Here is a 20,137-nt window from a genome sequence, read left to right on the forward strand (position 1 = left end):
TAGTTATCTTTTCAAATAATTAGTCTTACCTGTCTTATATCCTGAAGTTACAACCCTAAAATGTCTTTCACTGAAGATCTCTGTGTCTTACAAACAAATGCAAAAAGAAGGAAGACAAAGGGAACATGGAATATAGTCCTGAGGAGAACATGAATAGGAGGAAGACAGCAACAAGGAAATGAAAAGATGACCACAGGAAAAGGAACAGGAAAGGGACAGACACACACTGAAACAAAAGTTTAAAAAGAAAATCAAAATAGACAACAGAGAGAAAGATCAAGGAGGAAAGAATGCTAATATAAAAGGAGACTTGAGTCACTATCGATTAAATTATGGGAAACATGAAATAAAAGCCAAACATGGGAAAATAAATGTGTTAAAATTTTGGTGTTAAAATGCTCCAGACAAAACTATTTATAAAACTGTCATTTAAAGACAGTGGTCCCTGTGCTGTAAGGCATATTTACAATTTTGACATGGAAAGGTGCTTCTGTAGGAAGCAGAACTCTAAAGGACACTGATTTTCTACTTGGATGTATTGACATTGGTCCCAACTTAGGCTTCCTAATCACTAACATTTCAACTTAATTGGAACCTCAGAAACCTCAAAAGTCATACCTACCTTAAGTATTTAAACTTATTCAGGGCAGGGGGGGACCCTAAGGCCTACAGCCTTGCTGATACATTTGAAAGAAAAAGGGATAGAAAGCCTCAAACAAATTAGCACTCAATGTTTTTATAATCAGAGAAAAAAAATTATATCCACACTGAAAGCACGAAAAACCTTACAGCTACAGTATGAAACAAATCTTCACATCTGTGCTAAAGAGAACATCCAAAGCATCTGTTCCATATCAGTAGCTTGGCACACTGAAAAACTGCTTCCATTGTATCTTAGTATCTTTTATTCATGTCCATGCTTGGTTTTTAGTAAGTCTCTAATTACATGACAAGACCTCTTATTTTCCCTATACCTGTGCAAAGAAAATTAATTTTGGGGTGTAAGGAGCCCTATGAAGGTGTGACAAGAGGCTGTCACACAGACTAAAAGGCACGCAATTCACCTGAAGGATCCACACTTGACTCCAGCTCCACTACAGAAACACAATCCATTTCCCTATTTCTATCCCACACCTAAAAGTAAGCAGCATCGAATTCGCCATTTGAACTAGATCTCCTCTGTGAACAAATTGTGGCTCTAGTACCCTGGACACAGGCTCTGCAAGCCAGACCCAGACTTCAGCTATATAATTCCTTTTACAAATACCTGCAGTGTGGCTTTAAAATAATTTTTTAAGTTCGCATGTACTAACTTGTTCTTTTCTAAGCACTTAAAAAGTCTCAAAAGCTGTCAACACTGACTCTTGCATGGAAATTCAACACAAGTAGGGAGGTGGATGACCTTCACAGGGTTAGTCACTATCTATTAAAGCTGAACCCAAATAACTCCTGTGCTCTTCCATTTCTTACCAGCAGATCACAGATCATGCCCTAGGTCTACAATTTCCAATAGAAAGGAACTGTATTCTTATTAACATTCACTAGTGTCAACATACATGACTCATTAAACACTTCATATATTTTCTGGAATTGTATATGTGTATTCTTTTCCAAACTCTTATCATCAGGGAATAAATTCCTAGCAAGACTTGAAGGATCTAACTACAGCTCTCTACAAATTGCCAATGTGAATACAACTGTCCTCTAGTTACCTATTTGAAAAATCCACTGTTCTATTTTTGCTGGTGTGTCATTTAAGGTTTGCAGTTTATTAGACCATGCTCCCCGTGGCAAGGACAGGGGTTTCCAATACATTCAGGGAATAGTTCAAGGATTGCAAGTCAAGTAAGTAGAACAGATAAGTGCAGAAACCCAAATCACAAATCAGTGGGAATAGCCATGAATCGAAAACAAACTCATCAGTAAATTTGCAGGATTGGAAGTAAAGATATCCTGGGGTGCTACATCCTCCACAGTTATCTACAGGGTTTCTGTTCTGAGGAGTCTGGTCCAGATGATGATGATGAGATACTGAAGTAATTGAAACAGTGGTTTGATCCACAACTGCAATTCCTATGATAAACAGGATACAAGAAGAGTTCTCAACTTCCAAAAATTCTAAGACAGTTAAAATACAACTCTAAACCTGCAGAGACTAACATCTTTTTACACACAACTGTTTTCTACCATGTCACTCCAAAATTCAGCCAGTGTTAGGCAAACTGCCCCTCATTTCTTCAGTGATATATAACCTTCCTAATTAAGGAATTCAAAGTGAAGTATTAGTATAATGCAAGAATTGATAAGTTTGAAAACAAATCTACCATCAGCAACCTTCATTTACAACACCAACTTAAAATCAGATGACTCTTTGTGAAGCTGCAGGAGGTTTCCTCCCTTAAGAAGGCTGGTAAACAGTGAAAGGTTAACCTGACACAAAGCATTTCACTTGTACACCATCATAGGCACTTGCTGTCTAAAAGGCTGCATTCACTCACCCCAAGCTGTCTGCCAAAATGAAACGCATCATTGAAGGCAGCCCAAATTTGTGTGGGAGATGTGTCAAAATTGCATAAATATCTACTTGCACTAGTATGAATTAACAGCTGTGATCATCTCAGCAGAGGCAAGTGAGTGAATGTTCATGGAAATTCAGCTGTCTCCTCTATATGTGGCCCATTTCATGCCACAGCTAAATCATACTGATACCCTGCCTAACAGTAACTGATGAAGTACACCAAGGAACAGTCCAAAACTATTTCAAAGGATATCCATTTGCCATCTCACAAAGTAAAACAATCATGAGCACGGTCTCATAAGAATGAAGGATATTTACGAAAAGAAAAAAAAATTAGAATCCTAGAGCAACTGTCAGTATTTATTAGACAGCCTAAAACAATCAAATTCTGAATAAACCAAATACTTTGAAAGCTGAGCAGCAGAGTATAATTTAGCATTATCTGGACTCTTAGTCTGCTGAGTAATTTGATGCAGTACAATCAGGGTTTTAAATTGAGTATGTGGGCACCAGTGAGAAGTCTGCATTACTGAACCATATCACGTGCTGAGTCTTAAGATACTAATATCATATTTTTCTACAATTCAATTAAGAAAATTATTCTTCAGTTACCATAACATAGATGGCTGTTTCAAACAGCTCATTATAATCAGCATGAAGGCAGGTTTAGTAAAGAACTCAACATAATTGTTAAAAGACCTGGTCTTTTAACGTGGGAGACCCTACAAAAGCACACACAAAAGCTGCCTTTTCAACAAGAGAGCAGCATGAAGCCCAAGATGCAGAGCAAGTTTAACACCTCTACACAGCCTCCAGTGCACTGTCTCAGTTCCCATAATAATTAAATCCTTCAGCAGTGTAAAAGGCAACCAGCAGACGCTTTCTTTTTACTGTATATTGGCAGTTCCTGCAATATAGACTACAGAAATCGAGGGTGCTGATGAAGCCCAGTAGCAGCTGTTCAGAGTAGGGGGCAGAATGAGATGTCACACACAAGAGCCCCCCCTTCAATAACCACCCGGGGAACTCTGCCTCCTATACCTTGTCAAGTACAATTATCTTGCCACCAGGTATTTTCACTCTCTTGCTACACGACCACCTTGGGAAAAGAACTACAGAACATTCTACCAAAATAATAATTCCAATGATGAGAGTACAATGTGCTTTGAGTTTGGGCACGTTATTCCAAGTGTCCCTAGGTGATGAACTGTGTTAAGGATCAATTCAAAGTAAAGAACTCATCTCAGTCTTTATGCTACTGACTTATAGCTGAATGACTTTACAAAAACACTATATATATATTGGTGACCTCATGAAAAGCAAATTTCTTGAACCACTCTTAAACACACCTGTAAAAGGTATTCCTCAACCCTGAAAGAAGGGCTGTGTAATTTATTACTGTTAGTTTCATGCTTATATTTTCATGTCTTTTAAATTCACAAATAATATACACATCAGTGCCAGAAATATTCTACCAAGAGGACCTGAGAACTGCTATCTTAGGAAGTCCTCACGCAGTGCTCTGCTAGTCTTCTGAACTTAGTGAACAGAGCTGGATCCTACCTGTTTTATTCATAAAATTAATCCTATTAAAATCTAAGGTGGTCATACATGCAGAACAAATCAAATACTTAGCTATTTCGCAGCAGTACTGTATGATAGCATGACACCGAATTTAACTTAGTTTTACAAATACATCCCTATTGTCTTAAATGTAGGATCATCAACAACATTAAGTTTAAAATGGCACTCCAAAATCATAGTAAGACACTGGCTATTTGCACGAATCTACATAAAAATCAACAGTCACTCTTGTCATGGCTAAAAATTTCTACATGAGCAGTAACCCATTACTAGTTTTAGCACTGAAGCATACATAAAGGAAAACACAGCAACCTAACATAGGGACAGTGAAAGCATCTGCCTGCGAGCTGTACGCAAATATTTTTTTAAACCTATTACACAAAAGAATACATTCAAAAGCAATACAAGCAGTTGTTATAACATATTTCCAGACCTCTGAACAGGCATCAGCTTACTAATTGCCTAACAGAACATCACTTTAACACAAATGAGTCCTTAGGTGTTTTTTAAATAACATATTGAATGAAAACATGGGAGCTAAGCTATAAGAATATCTAAGAAGCCCAAATTCTGTCTAAGGAAGCCTAGTTTTATATCTGCTTTTGTTCAGTATTGTTTTGTTCCACAGACTATTCAGCCAAATAAAACAAAATCTAAATGAAACACAATATGATCCTGGATTAGTTACTATCTTCTAAAAGACATAATAGCTTATTGAGACAACAAAGCAGGTGGAGATTAGAAAGAATAACAAAATCAATATATATGCAATTTGTAATTGGGAATTTATAACAATGACATATCTTCCTCTGCCCTTCTGTGGAGATGGTTCTCAGCACAGAAGTAACAATAGGGATTTTCAGACAAATGGACACAACAATACTGCAAGGTTGATTCTTGGCTTTCAGTCAGATAAGCAGAATAGCAGCAGGGAGTGCCTGTAGCAAAAGACAGACTTGTTTGATTTGTTGAAAGATGATAATAGAATGTGAAAACTAGACAGAAAAATTGAGCAATGGTCTTTTAATGGATGAGAATAAGTGAGGTTATGCCAAACAAGGACAGGAGAGTAATTGGGCAAAACAATTAGAATAGACCCTTGCAACTACTTTTCTGGTTCTATTATTCAGGAAATACTTGTATTCAGATCCTGTTTGCTTTTTTCAGGAACTAGCATTTTTCTATTTGTGACAATAATATGCTACTTCTCAATATGTGTTCCTAAAAAGAAAGAAGTCATTATACAATAAGTACTTGACCCAGTCAGCCTAATTATTTATGTCTTGCACTGCTCTCTTATTTCTAAATGAAAACACAAGAGCAGCTACGAGGGTATTTTCTTTACCAAGGACTGGAAACTCACGAGTTTGTGACTCATTGTTCCGCGGCTGCAAACAGCTGTGCCACCCACGGCTGACCAAAGTGACTGAGCCTCGGAACGTGACTCACAGGTCCACCAAAACCTGTGTGCAGATCCGCTACCAGCAAGAGGCCACCCCATCAGGAGTGGAGCATCCCCATACAAATTCTCGGCAAACTCTCCCACAGCCACTCTGCTCAAGTTTTCCCACCGGTTTCAAAAGTCTCCTCAGGGCAGAAAGAGGCAGCAGTTCTGACTTGAGACACAAGTTATCCAGACATCTGCTAAAGCCTGTTAAGTGCACACACTGCCACCAATAAGCAACATAAACTATAGTTCGTAGAAGTCTGATCTCTGAAATTCACAGAGAAAACGACTCCGTAAGGATGGCAGGGGGCCAATAAACTGTCCACATTCTATCCACCTATGACAGTAACACCAGAGCTAAGAGATGCAACTTCTCTACGCAGAATTTATATTTTAAGTAAAGAACAAGCAAAAACATCAATTGGATATTAGGGGTAATACTTATCAGCCTACATAAGGAATAAGTGATAAACATAACAATAGTTTTTACTTTGTTTTTGTAAATCAGTAGATCTAACCAGCAGGAAACAGTTTCAACCTCAATAGATTTTAAACTTTTAAAAACTCTGAGATACGTTCAAAGCATATTTTAAAAGGAAGTCCATTAGAACGACCGCTACTAAAAAGTAGACTGAAAATAATATATTTGAGGTCAATCCTGCAATGTCATCAGAGAGCTGGAGTAGAAAATAAGTCTTAGATCCTCTGGCTCAAATGACATTGCCTTTTTAATACCACTATGCCTTGCCACTCAAGGGTATTCCTGATTAATTTTTTTGACAGCAGTAGAGAGGTAGCAAAAATTAAACTGTCCCATCTCCATGTCTGTCAAAATAAGACAAGTTACTGTCTGCTAAATGTGGTAATTTCTTGAACAGAATAGAGGACACTGAAGAACATGCATAGGAAATTCAAGAACCTCCTAACACAACAGTATGGAAATCACTTCTTTTTATCAATGACTCCTGTTTTGAAAACTTCAAGTTTAAAAAAAATAAAAATGACTATTTCAAAGGCAGTTGAGGGGAGGGGGGAAAAAAAAGGAAACATCTGCCATTCATTTATTTGTTCCTTCTAATTGTTGAAGACTTCTACTCCTAAGAAGGTTTTAGTCACCCTAAAGCAACCATCAGTGTGTTATCATTAATACCAAGGGAGTAGACATAACCAAAATATTTTTTTAACATTGACCAAAAAAACAAATGAAAAAGATACCCACAAACTATTTAGTCATCCTGTGTCCTTCCAATAAATCTGTAGCCATTCAAGATCTCCAGCTTACTTTCCCCTTGGGATATTAACAGTCGATAAGTGAATAGAGAGAAATGATAATGGTTGGAAAAGAATATGACTAAGAGTAGAAGAAAAATTTTAAAGGACTTTACCTAGTTAAAAATCACTCTCACAACTATAAACAGTGAATAAAGTGAAGGAAGCATAAAAGAGCAGACTAGACTTCACAATGAAAACCTTCATGATAGAAAACTAATAAAAAGCCTTCACAGTAGCTATTTTAATTCTGAAGGGGTACATGGGGAAAATTATTCTCAAGTTAGGAAAGATCCAACACTGAAGTAAAAGAGTGAGTGGAGCTAACTGGAGGAAGAAACAGAAAACATGGAGTTTGATGCCCAACATGAGGGAGCTGCAGGATGAGCATGCTGGCTAGTAGGACTGGCCTATTTCTGCCTTGCAAGCAACACTGATAATCAATCTGAAAAGTGGTTAAAAATAACTACCATTTCCATCTCCACCTGCTCCCTGAGGACACAGCCCCTGAATAATATTGCTTAAGCATTGCCATGGAGGCACAAACCTCCAGAGGCTGGTGGCAAGGACAGGATTGAAGTGATGCTGCTTTTGAAAAGAACAAGTTTCCAGTCTGATTCACCCTGCAAACTTCCAGCACCAGCTTTTATCCTCATCACTCCCCACCAGAGTTCTCTGCCCAGTCCATCTGGAGCAAAGAAGTAAAACAATTCTGGGGACACCCTCACATATCCTGCAAACCTCTGACTGCAACGGGAAGGAGGCAGAAGTTTTTAAAGTAATGGGTAAAAGCAAAAACAATCACCATTTACAAAACGTAGTCACTGAAAAGCAGCTTAAAACAGCCCAACATGTGATTGATTGGTCAAGAGCTGTCTGATCCCTTGAAACCTCTATGTTCTCTGGTCCTCAAAATGTAACTTCCACTGGAGCCTTCCTGCCCAACACTCTCCTTTATGCAGGAAACAGCTTCCGGAGGAGATGAGCTCTTATCTATGTAGGAAGCATATTTCAGAGAATCTGCAGAGGGATGAAGTCAACAGGGCAGGGCAAACAGCTGGAAGGAAGAAAGAGGATCAGGAAAGAAGTGAAAGAGGAAACAGATGCACTGGCAAGAGAAGGAAATACAAGTGGGAGGGGGAAGGTAAATGTAGAAGGTGAAAGTAATACAGTCCAGTTTGAGAGGACAGAGCACAAGTTGCAGAACAGAGATGAGTCGAAATGGGTGAGAATTATAGACAAGAAGAGAGAAAAAATAATTTAAAAAATAGCCCAGACCTGTCAGAGCAGTATTTCTTATTAGTCACAGAGCAGTCTGAGTTTCTGATAGAGAAGATCGAGCCACCTGAGTCAAGGTAGAGAAATGCGAGAAACACATTTTCAAGGGAAAATTGAAAAAAGGTTGTCACTAGCAGACCTGTCAGGAAAATGAAATATCCAACAGAAATCCTCACATTTCAATTTCTGCTGCTCTTTCAAATCAAGATGAAAGTTCATTCAAGTTTAACATGACTTTATTGAAACACTGGATTTTGAGGCCAAACTCTCAAGCTATTCAGTACTAAATAGGAAAAGCTAAATATTACCACATTTCTTTTCCAAATAGTTTTAAGAACATCTCCCAAGAATGGCATTGCTGCAAAACATTTTGAGGACTAATTTTCCTGTTGAACTGCTTAACCACAAATTTCAGATTAGACACATTAGATGAAATCACTGTTCCTCACTGGAATTAAAAGATACATCATTTAGGAGTTATTCCCGAACCTAAAGAATTTAGTAAAATATAATTGTGGTCCTGCATGTTGAGCCACAAATTTGGAAAAACATTTTTAAGACTTAGAAAGCCATTCCCCATGCTTGCCCTCCCATTGCATGGAAAGAGACATGAGTTCTGAGCTAGAAAGACCAAGTCTTTAATTAATATGACAACTGCAGTCAGAAAACCTACACAGAGAAATTCCACCAAAACACCAATTCTGCCCCCAAAAAGAACATCTCAATTTTTTCTTCACTGCTAATCAGAGATCACATGAACTCACAACCACTGTAATACTACAGATTTAAGAATTTACTCCTCAGGCCTATTCCTAGTGAGGTGTGCTAAGAGAATGTTACAAAACACCTTCTCTCTCTTGTTCCAGGAGTTTTTTAATTAGCTTTCTTATGTTTCTCCCATTGGTCATGGCAAATAACTCACAATCTCTTTTAAAAAAATTACTTTTTTTTTTTTACTTCATAGCAGGTATTTTTAACACTAGAGAATAATCCACATTACATTAATATTGCTAGAGCTTGTGCTCTTGAAATAATGTGATGCGCTATGGGGCTTACAAGCTACAAAAACCTACATTCTCAGAAAAGAGAATGCATGCAGTTTAAATTAATCGGATTCTCCAGGGGTCTATGAATCTAAGCAATTATAGCTAGGAAGACACACAAATTTGAAATATGCTCCAGTCTGCTGCTCAGGAGCTTCTCACGAACAGCTGCCCACCCTGTACCCAGCATGGCTCTGCCATTCCCACATCTGCACCCTCTCCCATCACCATGTCCACATTCACATGCAAATCATACCCATCCCAGTCAGCAAAGCCTTTCATCTCAGCTAATCAGTTTACCAGGGTCTTCAGCAGAAAGGGAAAACTATAGGCCTCAGATACAACTACAGAGACATTCCAATAGGATTACAGGTGTCACTTCCTTAAAGCTTCATAAAACCTGCAACAGTACAGTGACAGTAGATACCAGCACTTTCTGGGGCACAATCCTTCTAACCAACAACACTGCTTGAAGGCATCACTGAGAACAACAAATGCGAAGTCAAACCTCAGCTTTTACAAAGATTGCCATCAGTTCAGCACACTTACAGTGAAACCGGTGGCCTCAGCATAACCCACAGAGAAGATGCATCACCATAGTCAGTGCTGCCAGCCACAAATGCAAAATGAACGAACAGCAGACCCTGAATAACTTTCTCATGACTCCTTGTAGTGATTAACATCAAGGCAAAACACTTCTTTGAGACAGATAAAAAGAAGATCAGGACAAGTAGAACTCAAAATAGCTCAAGTTAATCCTGTTTAAAACATAAAACCTCAGGACAATAAACACCTGTTAAAGACCACTGAAGATTTTAATATAAAAATGCTCTCAAAATCCCCTAGAACTGAACAGCCCTAAGAGAACACACACACATCCCAAACAAGCCCTCTAGGTATTGCACAAAAAATATTATTTCATATCAAGCATTCAAAACCCTAGGTGAGATCCACAAAAAAAAAAGTAAAAGGAGGGTGGGAAATCAAAGCTCAGCAGGAATTCTCAACACGGTTAAAAATAAGCACTTGCGGATTCAGAAAGGTATGTAATACAACATGAAATCCTGCAGCACTTTGTGCACATGGAGGGTCAATCACTAAGAGAAAGTGAAACAATTATTTCCTCACACAACTTCATGAATAGCAAAACTGGTACTGCTGTGAAATGCAAAACTTGAGCTGCAAAGTAGCATTAAGAAGTTTTCAAAACACACACCTCAATATAAGTTAGGTTTTAAAACCTTGGCAGAAATCCCTTTTCAACCAACCAGAAATCAACTGACCGTAAGCCCAAAGGCAGCAGCCTGCAAGGGCACTTCAGGGAGTCCCAATCTTTTTTGAAAATAAAAGATGCTGCAGGCAACAGCAATAGTTTGAACGTTCTCTCTGGTGTTTCCTACACTCTACTTATTTTCCAGGAAAAAGAAATTCAAAGCCTGATCTAAATTCTACAGAGATAAGTAGGATTAATGAGTGTTCACCTCGAATTACAATTCACATAGTGGGACTATGTCATCACCATACCTCCATCCACAGACACCCAAAATCTGTGGGGACATTAGTGCAGGGAAGGTGTGGTCCTCCATCTACCTTTAACTATCTCTGTGCTGGAATCAGACATACTCACTTAGAGATTCTGAAGGATTCAGAGGGAAAAATACCATGGCCCTCATGGCCGTTAATCAGCTGATAGAAGGCAACACAGCTTCATGAGACAGTAGTTGATGAGAATCTGAAGTCAATCACTGGAGCATGCAAGCATAATTTAAATCTTGACTGCTAACATGCAAGGAAGACATAAGGAATTACACAAGCTGTGAGGATCTTGTGGTTATTACACTATTAATTTAGTGTGGGCAGGCAAAAATAACACATTCATTTTTTAATGTATCAAATTTCCCACCCAACAGTGAAGTGAGGCTGCTTTGATAATTAGAATTTTTAGGGGCCAAGCTCTAATCATTGTTTGAGTTGATTCTAAGGCTGCTTTCCATGCAGAAATAGTACAAATGAAGGAACAAGCAAGGATAAAAAGTACCCCAACTACAGACTGTACAGCACATACCCTTATATAACTCAGAAAGAAATAGATAAAATTGATGGTATCAAGGATTAAAGGGCATATCTAAGGATTTTGGAAATACAAATCATTTTGTCCTGCTAAGCATTAGCAGTTAAAAATGTGCTTTAAAAATGCTTTGATTTGATGGCTGAGTATTTGTTGCTGGTTTTTTCCAAAAATATTTTATTACAGCAACAATGTCATATACATATATATATATTTTGTTTGCTTCTCCAAGGCAATCATACTGTATTCTCTGCATAATTTAAAATAAGTTTCAAGTGATTTTTAGAGGGATAGAATAGTGAAAAAATGGGTACTGAGAGATGAACTGAATACCTACTCACCAACTATAAAATAAAATTCTGATTGAAAGTAAAGGCAATTAAGAGGCCCAAAATATTTTGGATTGTAATATAAAACAGCTGAACAATACTCATAGGTCTACAAGAACACTTTAAATAGTACATGAGTGGCTTTTATACAAATTGCTACAATAGCACTATATTATGAAATTTGAGACTAATGTTTCATGTTCTGAATATACAAAGAAACAAATATCCTACTGAGTCCTTCAGTGTTTCATGTTACCAAGACATTCACTATTGTTGTTTAATACAGGATGAAAGAAAGGGTCATTGACTGATATTTTTCCAAAAGATATGTTCTCACTTGACAGTGTAGTGAACTGAAGCCAATAGCATTCAAGGAGCTTTGAGGGAACATCTTTCTCTTACATATAAAAATTCAAAACCTTACTATATAAAGATGTCAGTTCAGATTTCATTTTACACATCATAAGTCTTAGCAAACAGCTGGTAATTCACAATGCCTCAAGTCTTAAACGTGGCTTGTCAAAGCAAAATAAGAGGAAAGAAAAGGTAGCTCCAGATAATGCCAAGTACACTGGAAAGTGCAGGGGAAAAAAATTAATAGCCAATTTGACAAAGTACACATCAATTTGTACTTCTTTGTGAAAAAGAGTTTTTGAAATATTGAAATAATACAATGTAAGGTATAGAGAACATTGCTATGAAGTATTATGGAATGACATGGAAGTACTGCAACACTGCTTCAGAGCAGCAGAAAGGAGAACAAAAAAAAAAATCAAAGGTTTGTGATGGGAGTTTTTGTTCAATCTGATTTTTAAAGAACTGTAGATACAGTTTTAGCACTGAGGGAACAAGTTCAAAAACTGACACCTCTATATCAAGTAAAACTTAAAGAAGGTAAAACTGTCAGTGATTTAATAAAACAATACATATTCCTCTGTACACGACGCACGAGCCAGTACTTCCCTGCCTGCAAGAGGCAGTGACTTGTGGAAGGCATATGGAGGGGAGCACACTCCAGCGGGTTTCCTTTGCACCCACAGGCACTTGTCCTATTCCTGCACAGGTCAGCTGCTGGTCAGGGAGCAAACGTTACTTCAGCAGAAGGGTCTCCTTCCCTGCCTGCCTGTATTTTACCAATATCAAACTGTGTTCTGAAAGTCCCTCCTGCCCATGCCTCCCACCAGCCTGCCAGCTGCTGCTCCCAGTTACCCTCCTCCCCAACACCCACACCAGTGAAGCCCAGGCTCGGCTATGCCAGGGCCAGGAGGTACCTGCCAGGCCCCTGTTGGCATGGCCAGGATGGATGCACCACCACGCTCCCTGCAGGATCATCCCCCTCACCCCTGGCAGCTGCCTCGCCTCTCTCTCACCTTGCAGCCCTTTCTTTCCTTAGCCTCTGTATTTCCTCCTTTACGACTATGATTTAATCAACTCTTTTGACCTTCAAAGGAGAGCAGAAAGAGAGGCATGTGAGAAATCCAAGATCCTCTATCTCACCAGTGCACAAACTGTACCACTATATTATGCTAACCCATTGGTGCTGCAGCCTGGAAAATCACCTCCTGTACTCACAGACCTAAGGAAGGATAACATAATGCCATTATCTGTTATATTCAAGAATAACACAGCACATCCAAGGTTGCTTTTCTGTACGTATCTGAGGATAAAACTCAAAGGCCTTAAGTGTCTTGCTTGCTGATACCCTCTTCAATCCAGCTTCCAACTTCTTCTGACCATTCTTTCTAGTTAATATTTGTTTCTTTTGATTATTTCCTCCTATTTCTTACATATACATCTGTCCTTCCTTGAACCCTTTTTATTTATTTGTTTCTGTTCATAAGCAGTCCTTCAACTTGCCACTATCATGGGTCTCCCACCTTTGTCGGACAAGGCTCAGAAAATAATTTGGCTTCTCCCACATGACACAGCAGCAGCATGCCATACACAGACACTAACTTAAATTATCCACCACTCGCATACACTATAGCCTCTGTGAGAAACCAGTATCAATATTTTTCTAATAATGCTTTAGACAGTTGCCAGCACACTAACATTTTGTGCAGGAGGAGATATTTGAGACAATTCTTGGCAAGATGTGTGTGCTGCATTTAATAACTGTATGATAAACACAATATGTTAAATAAGCTTTACCATACAGTATAACTGCGGTTTTGCCTTCCAACCAGAAAGAATCAATGTGGATCAATTAAAATCATTACATCGGTTTTCAAGCACTGTTTTCTCCATCTTCATAAGGTAAGAAGAATTACCTAGGAAAACTAGGCCACTATTTTTTATCAGTTGCTTTTCTTAGAACAAAACAGAGGTCATATTAAGGTTTTGCTTTGAACAATATTTGTTCAATATATTTTACCAAGTCTAACACATACAGGATATGTATATGTACACATATCATATATATGGATAAATATACCTTTTATGGATAATATAAATCAAAACTGTATTGACCATAAGATAAAGAATCATGGAAATAAAATTAAATGTGAAGAAGATGTTTAGTGGACCAAAGTACCAGCAAGTAAGCAAAGAGACTGACAAAATTTGAAAAGTTAGAAAATATTTTTAAAATAACTGAATTCTCCTAAGTCTGTGAGAACATACAGTTAGTTTCAAATAATTCAAGAAAATGGCAGGGGGAGTTAAACATGTCTCTTCTTTCTACACACTGACAAAAATCGAACCAGTTTCTAAACTCTTGTTCAAGCCCAAGAAGTTTTACAGTTTCAGAAAAACTATATATTACCTAAATGTATCTTTGGGGTACATCCTAGCACCTCACACAACAAAAAAACACAAGTTATTTTGCACACCAGTTCTCTCAAAGATCTCTCTGCCAAAGGAAAATAGACTACTGATATCCTGTGGCTCCTGAGGAAGGTCACAAGAACCACTCTAAATCCCTTTTATTTTCTTATTTAGCTCATCTGGTCCCTCCTAAGATCCTAAACCACATCCTCAGGCACAGAGGTCAGCACATCCATTCACTCCCAATCTTTCTCCTTTAGGTAACGTGCAGGGTCAAGATACTATTCCTGTTTCCTCCTTTGCAGAGCCACATGGCACACAAGGTTTGACATGCTGGGAAGTGGGAGGGAATCAAGCACAGATGCATGCACGGGGGAAAGCACAGGGGAGCATCCCCACCTGTGGGAAGCTTACAGAGGTGGGATGCACATGCACTGAGCGAGGGACAGGAGACTGAGGTTATCATTTGTCGGGGACAGGGAAGCTCCAAGCCAAAGTCAGGATCGGAGGAAATGGAGAGGTATGTCTTGCTTGGCACACCCACATCCTGAGACTACCTGGTACCACTATAACCAAGAAAAATAAACTCCTGCACAAAAGCTCTGTTGTCACACTAAAATATTACCTGGATGACAAAGATAATCAATTTCCTTTGGACTACATGGTCAGACCAAAAAAAGTAACTCCCTAAAATTAGAAAACATTTGAACTTTTAATACTAAATGAGGGATACTTTGTTTATTTTTATTAGAATAATAGGAAATAGTTATTTTTAATATTTAATCCATGTCAACATCCCTTCTAGTAAACTCCCATGCCAGTATTGCATTAAGCGCTGCTTTCCTGTTTAGCAATCTCTCACAAGTTAACTAAATGCCTTGCAAAAACCATTTCAAAACTAGTTTGCAAAGTACTAAAGATAAAAGATAAGCATTAAACAGATGACATCTTCTGCAAATCCATCATAATCTGTTCATTTAGGTTTCATATTTCTGGTGATAAATTACTTAAGTTCTTGTATGATTATGATTAAACATTAGGATTAGTACTCTCTGTTATGGATCACTTCTATTTTTATTATTCTCACCAGCCTATATTAGCCAAGAGGTAGCATCTGAGAAAAGTGAATGGCTACAGCTCTGGAAGACACAGATGCTGAACTACAGTGCTCCATCCTCCTTCTTACTGTCACCAGGGACTGATGCTCCAATTCAGGGGAAACCCTGCAACACACTGGTAATGCCAGTCCCATCTCTGCTATGCATTTAGCACACTCCCTCTTCTAGCTCCATTCCCAGTGGCTACAAGGTTTAGTGCTTGGTGCCTGCACTAAAACCACTCTCACAACACCAACTCACAAGTCTGAATCAGGCGGACTGCCCTACACTTAAAGGCCATTTCTTAAATTTCCTTTTCTGATGGCACATGCATAGGTTGAAATAACTGAAGTGCTAGCTCATAGGAGTTCAAACAGCAAAGTGGTTTTGGCCCTTGACACAAGAGTTCTTAATAGAGCCAACACTTTCCTGTTCTGGGGGGGGGGGGGGGGGGGGAACACAGCAAACAAACCCCAGGCATCTGTGTCCCTGAACCTGAATTTCCAATCTCATACAAAGCGTAATTTTCACAGGCAACCTCACACCAAGACACACCAGCCTCTCAGACAGGAGCCAGGCAGCAGTGAACCAGCAACCCAGAGGACAAAGGTTCACTGGCAAAGCAGCAATCCTGCGCATCCTTTATATATGCAAGGTTTATACTTTCACATCTGAGGCTCACTTTCTGGAAAGCGTAACTGACTGAATCAGCTTCTGTTCTTCAAAGGACAACTTCCACTAACCAAATATACATATTTTCATAAACTTACAGTAAGCAAATGGAAACAGCCAGTATTCAAACAGCTTCTAAACACAATGTTGTGCAGTCTAAAACCACCGAGACATTCCTCTTGCATAGGCATTGTTATCTCCAAAAAGGTAGAGGGGCAGAATCCACAGCTCTCAAATGCATAAAAAAGCCCAGCCAGGAGAACAGTTATGACACAAGGTTTGTGGCTGGTGGTGGAACAACGACATGCAGGTCCCTGTGCTAGCCAGCCCATAAAAGAGAACATACCTATTGCCATTTGGTCAAGCACATGTTTGTGTTGCAATGCTGAGCATCAGTCTCAGTTTCTATTCCTGCCCCAAGAGCCATCAGCAGGCCACTGCTTACAAAGCAAAGCAATAGTGTTCCTGTTTGAATGAATGATGCTCCACCAAAATGCAGCATCTGAAGCCGCAGCATCAGTCGCACTCTACACTTTTCATGTAGCTTGTAAGGTCCACTGAGCAAAGCTGATGAGCATCACTGTGTGATCTGCCACATTCATTCTGAAAAAATAAATACATAACGAAACAAAAGAGACTTACTCATATGTCAGAGAACTGACACCTACTCCCAGGTCTGCCTGAGGCAGCACCTCTCACTTTCCCATTCTTTTGGAACTGCTGCATTTACAACAACCCCTAAGACATGAAAACTCAGTTCATAGAGAAAGGCCCAACAAACATCAACAGCAGTAAGAGACAAGGCCAAAATGAGTCTGTCCTCATCAAAGCCCATTCATCAAGCCTACCCTTCTCAGTCTCTGACTAGCTGTGCAGTAAGAATTCCATGACCCATTCTAAGACCTAGGGGCAGAAAACAACATCAGATCAGGGAGTATGGGAGCTGCATCTCAGTTCTAGAAGATGATGGATAAGGGCCATTTGAGTTCAAACAGCTCAGCTGAGCAGTACAGACACAGCACCGTGGTCAGACGGACTGCAAAATCAGCGGCCAAGACAGTTTCTATTCTAATGTCAACTCTGCTCTGGCACTCCATGCCTCCAGTGTCTATAAATCAATACCCCAGAAGGAATAGGTGAGTTAGCTAGTTTTTCTACAAGAGCCCAAGATCCTATGATGCAGCAAATTTATGATGCAAATTTACTACGATGTCAGTATTAGTTTACTGACCAGTAGAATTCTGAGAAAACTCACAATTCAGGGCTCAACTACAAGCAGATCTCACCAATTGAATAATCTCCAAGCCACTGAGATTTCTGCATAAATTCTGCATAAGAGCTCTTTACGGTCTTTCCCACAAACTACAAGCAACTTGCAGAGTTTCAACCTACATTTTTAATAACAATTACTGACATTTTCACTGAGTGATCAGAGTGTCCTCCAAGAAGCTTTTCATAAACCCCACAGATCCTTACTAAAATCACAAAATCCTGAACTCACAGAACACAAAGGTAACATTTCCAGTAAATTTAATGCTGCATAGAGTTATCCATTATAGATTTTGATCCAGCAAAAGTTCCCCCTGTTTAAACAGTGAAATCAGAGTAGGGCAGAGAAACGCACCACTGTAGAGAGCAGTCTACAGCACCGTGGAGTGCAGGTTCCTCAGGCATAGAGCAGACACACACACAAGGAGGCAACTGTCATAGCTGTGAAAACTCCAGAAGCTACACTGTACATATATAAAGCTCAAAATACAAAGTTCAAAAGATGCATTATAAACCAAGATCTACAACTATAATCTGTAGTTCAAACACACTTAGAGAAATAAACAGTAATCTTGATTCCCAAATCTACTCTAAGACAGAAGGCAGCATAGCATTTTGGTACTTATTTTTAGTAGACAGGAGACCACCATGGTTTTAATTCATCAAAAATAAAATTAAGTAATAGTTGTCAGACATGCAACATTAGTCTCTAACTGAAGTTGATTCAATGAGTTAGCCACCTCAAAAATACTGCGTCATGTCATGAGGACACCCTTACAGTTCATTTAAAAAAAAAAAAAAAAAAAAAAAGAATCTGTTTCCATGTTTTTTATCTACTCTAAGCAGGGCAGGAGACCATTTCCAACAGTTCATAGATGAAGTATTTACAGCTCTGCAAGCTAAAGTGAAAAAAGGTCAGTTTGGAAGCAATCAGGCTAACTACAATGAAAATATAAACCAAGGCTCCTGTTTAGCAAGTCCTGCAACTCTCACAGGTTTTAACCGTGCAGAGAGAAAACTTATCTGGATTTCTTCCATTCGGACGAGCTCACCCTCTGTGCTGCTTCATCACTCAGATAAAGTATTGCCTCTGCATATGCCATTTAAGCAGGCACTTGAGCTCTCAAGTACACAGGGACAACCTTGGTACCATTCACATCTAGTGCAAGGGTCTGCGAGTTTTTACTCTGAGTATCTGAAATACATTTTCCCTTTTTGCACTGTGGGCATACAGAAAACATCCCCTCAGTAGTAAGACATAGCTGCTAAAAGAAAGAATTAAAAAGAAATAAAATAACTGGGTTGGTAAGTAAACATGGACAAAGACAGACAAAACAGTGTAATTCACTACTGCTTTTTGACAGTATCCTAAAGGTGAATGGCAATTTGTATTTGTATAAACCTAAAACAGAACCATAACACTGAAATGTTACAGTGTATCCGTTTCTCAATGTTTTAAAACACATGAAAGGTTCATAAGTTAGCTTCCTTGCAGACAACATCTCCTTGGCTGCCACCGTCTCTGCCGAGACATAGGTGTGAGCGAAGCAGCGACAGGAAGTCATGTATATATAGAGTTTCTTCCTGAATTATTAATATAGTCTTATCTCGATATCTGAAACCAACTTTGAGGTGCAGTACCAAAACATCAGTCCGAACTAAAAACCGCATTTAAACGGGGTTGAATTTGGAATTATACTTAGTTATTAAATAATAACTCCAAAACATCAACTTAAAAAGCCAGAAATAAAAGGCCAGCTATCGAGAACACGATTTCTCATTATTAATCACTCTTCGCCATTCAACTCCATAGGTCACAAGAAGCTCGGAGGAGCAGCTGACAGGCGCTACCAGGGCTTCTCCCGCCGTTCCCACCAGCCCCTGCCCTGCCTTCACCGCTCTGGACGGGCTCCGCTCCCGGCCACGCCGCCCGGTGTGCTCCGCCACCCTCGCCTCCGAGGCTCCAGTCCCTTCGCCCTCCCTACCCATCACACACCTAGGTACAGCCAGAAAAACTAGAAGCAAGGGGTCAATTTGATTTGTAACCTGCTCACATGAAATAGCAACGCACACAGAGATGTTGAAGTGCTGACTCTGGGAGTACTGCCGGAACTTCTCCTTACCACGGCCACCTCAACGTGAGAGGCGCGGGGGACTCCCACCCGACCCGCCTCCCGCCGCAGGCTATGACCCCTCGCGGGGGCTTCGGGAGCCGCAGCTCAGCCCTGTCCCACCGCCCGGGACGCGCCGAGCCCGGGCCGGGCGGCCACCCCGAGCAGGGAGAAGGCGCCTGGCGGGGACTGCCCCGGGTCCGACCCACGCTCACCTCCCTGCGGGCGCGCAGGCTCCGCGCTGGAGACGGGCAGCGGCCGCATCCCGCTCCCGTATCCCGCGGGTCCCGCTCCGCACCGCCACGAGCCGCAAGCAAAGCACGCGGGGACCCCGCGAGGGGCGCGGCCGTACCTGGGACATCTGGGGGCGCAGGTTGATCTCCTTGAGGTTGATGGAGTGGCTGCGCAGGTTGTTGAGCAGCTGGCAGAGCAGGACGCCGTCGCGCAGCGTCTGCGCCAGGTCGAAGACCTGGGCCGTGTCCCAGGTCACCCGGTGGTTGGGCGGCAGCACCTTGCAGCTGATCAGCCACTGCCCGCACTGCTTCCAGGGCTCCATCCCCGCCACCGCGCCACGATGCTGCAGCCACGGCGGCTCCCGCTGCGCCCTCCCGCCGCCGCCGCCGCGGCCGGCCCGGCCCGCCCCGTGTCCGCACCGCCCCGGGAGGCGGGTCCGGCGGGTCCCCACG

General features: G+C 40.4%; 1 protein-coding gene across 2 annotated transcripts in view; it reads right to left on the reverse strand.

Moving 5' to 3' along the window:
- VAV3 (vav guanine nucleotide exchange factor 3) overlaps window positions 1-20,037 on the reverse strand; it is a 157,486-nt gene extending 137,449 nt beyond the window's left edge. For both annotated transcript variants that reach the window (XM_027667627.1, XM_027667626.1), the window contains exon 1: window positions 19,804-20,037. In XM_027667627.1, the coding sequence (XP_027523428.1) occupies window positions 19,804-20,007 (204 nt within the window). In that variant the 5' untranslated portion in view covers window positions 20,008-20,037. The remainder of the gene's footprint in view (window positions 1-19,803) is intronic.
- Window positions 20,038-20,137: the final 100 nt, after the last annotated feature.

The sequence above is a fragment of the Corapipo altera genome, unplaced genomic scaffold (genome assembly GCF_003945725.1).
Source record: "Corapipo altera isolate COAL_440 unplaced genomic scaffold, ASM394572v1 360, whole genome shotgun sequence".
Classification (NCBI taxonomy): Eukaryota; Metazoa; Chordata; class Aves; order Passeriformes; family Pipridae; genus Corapipo; species Corapipo altera.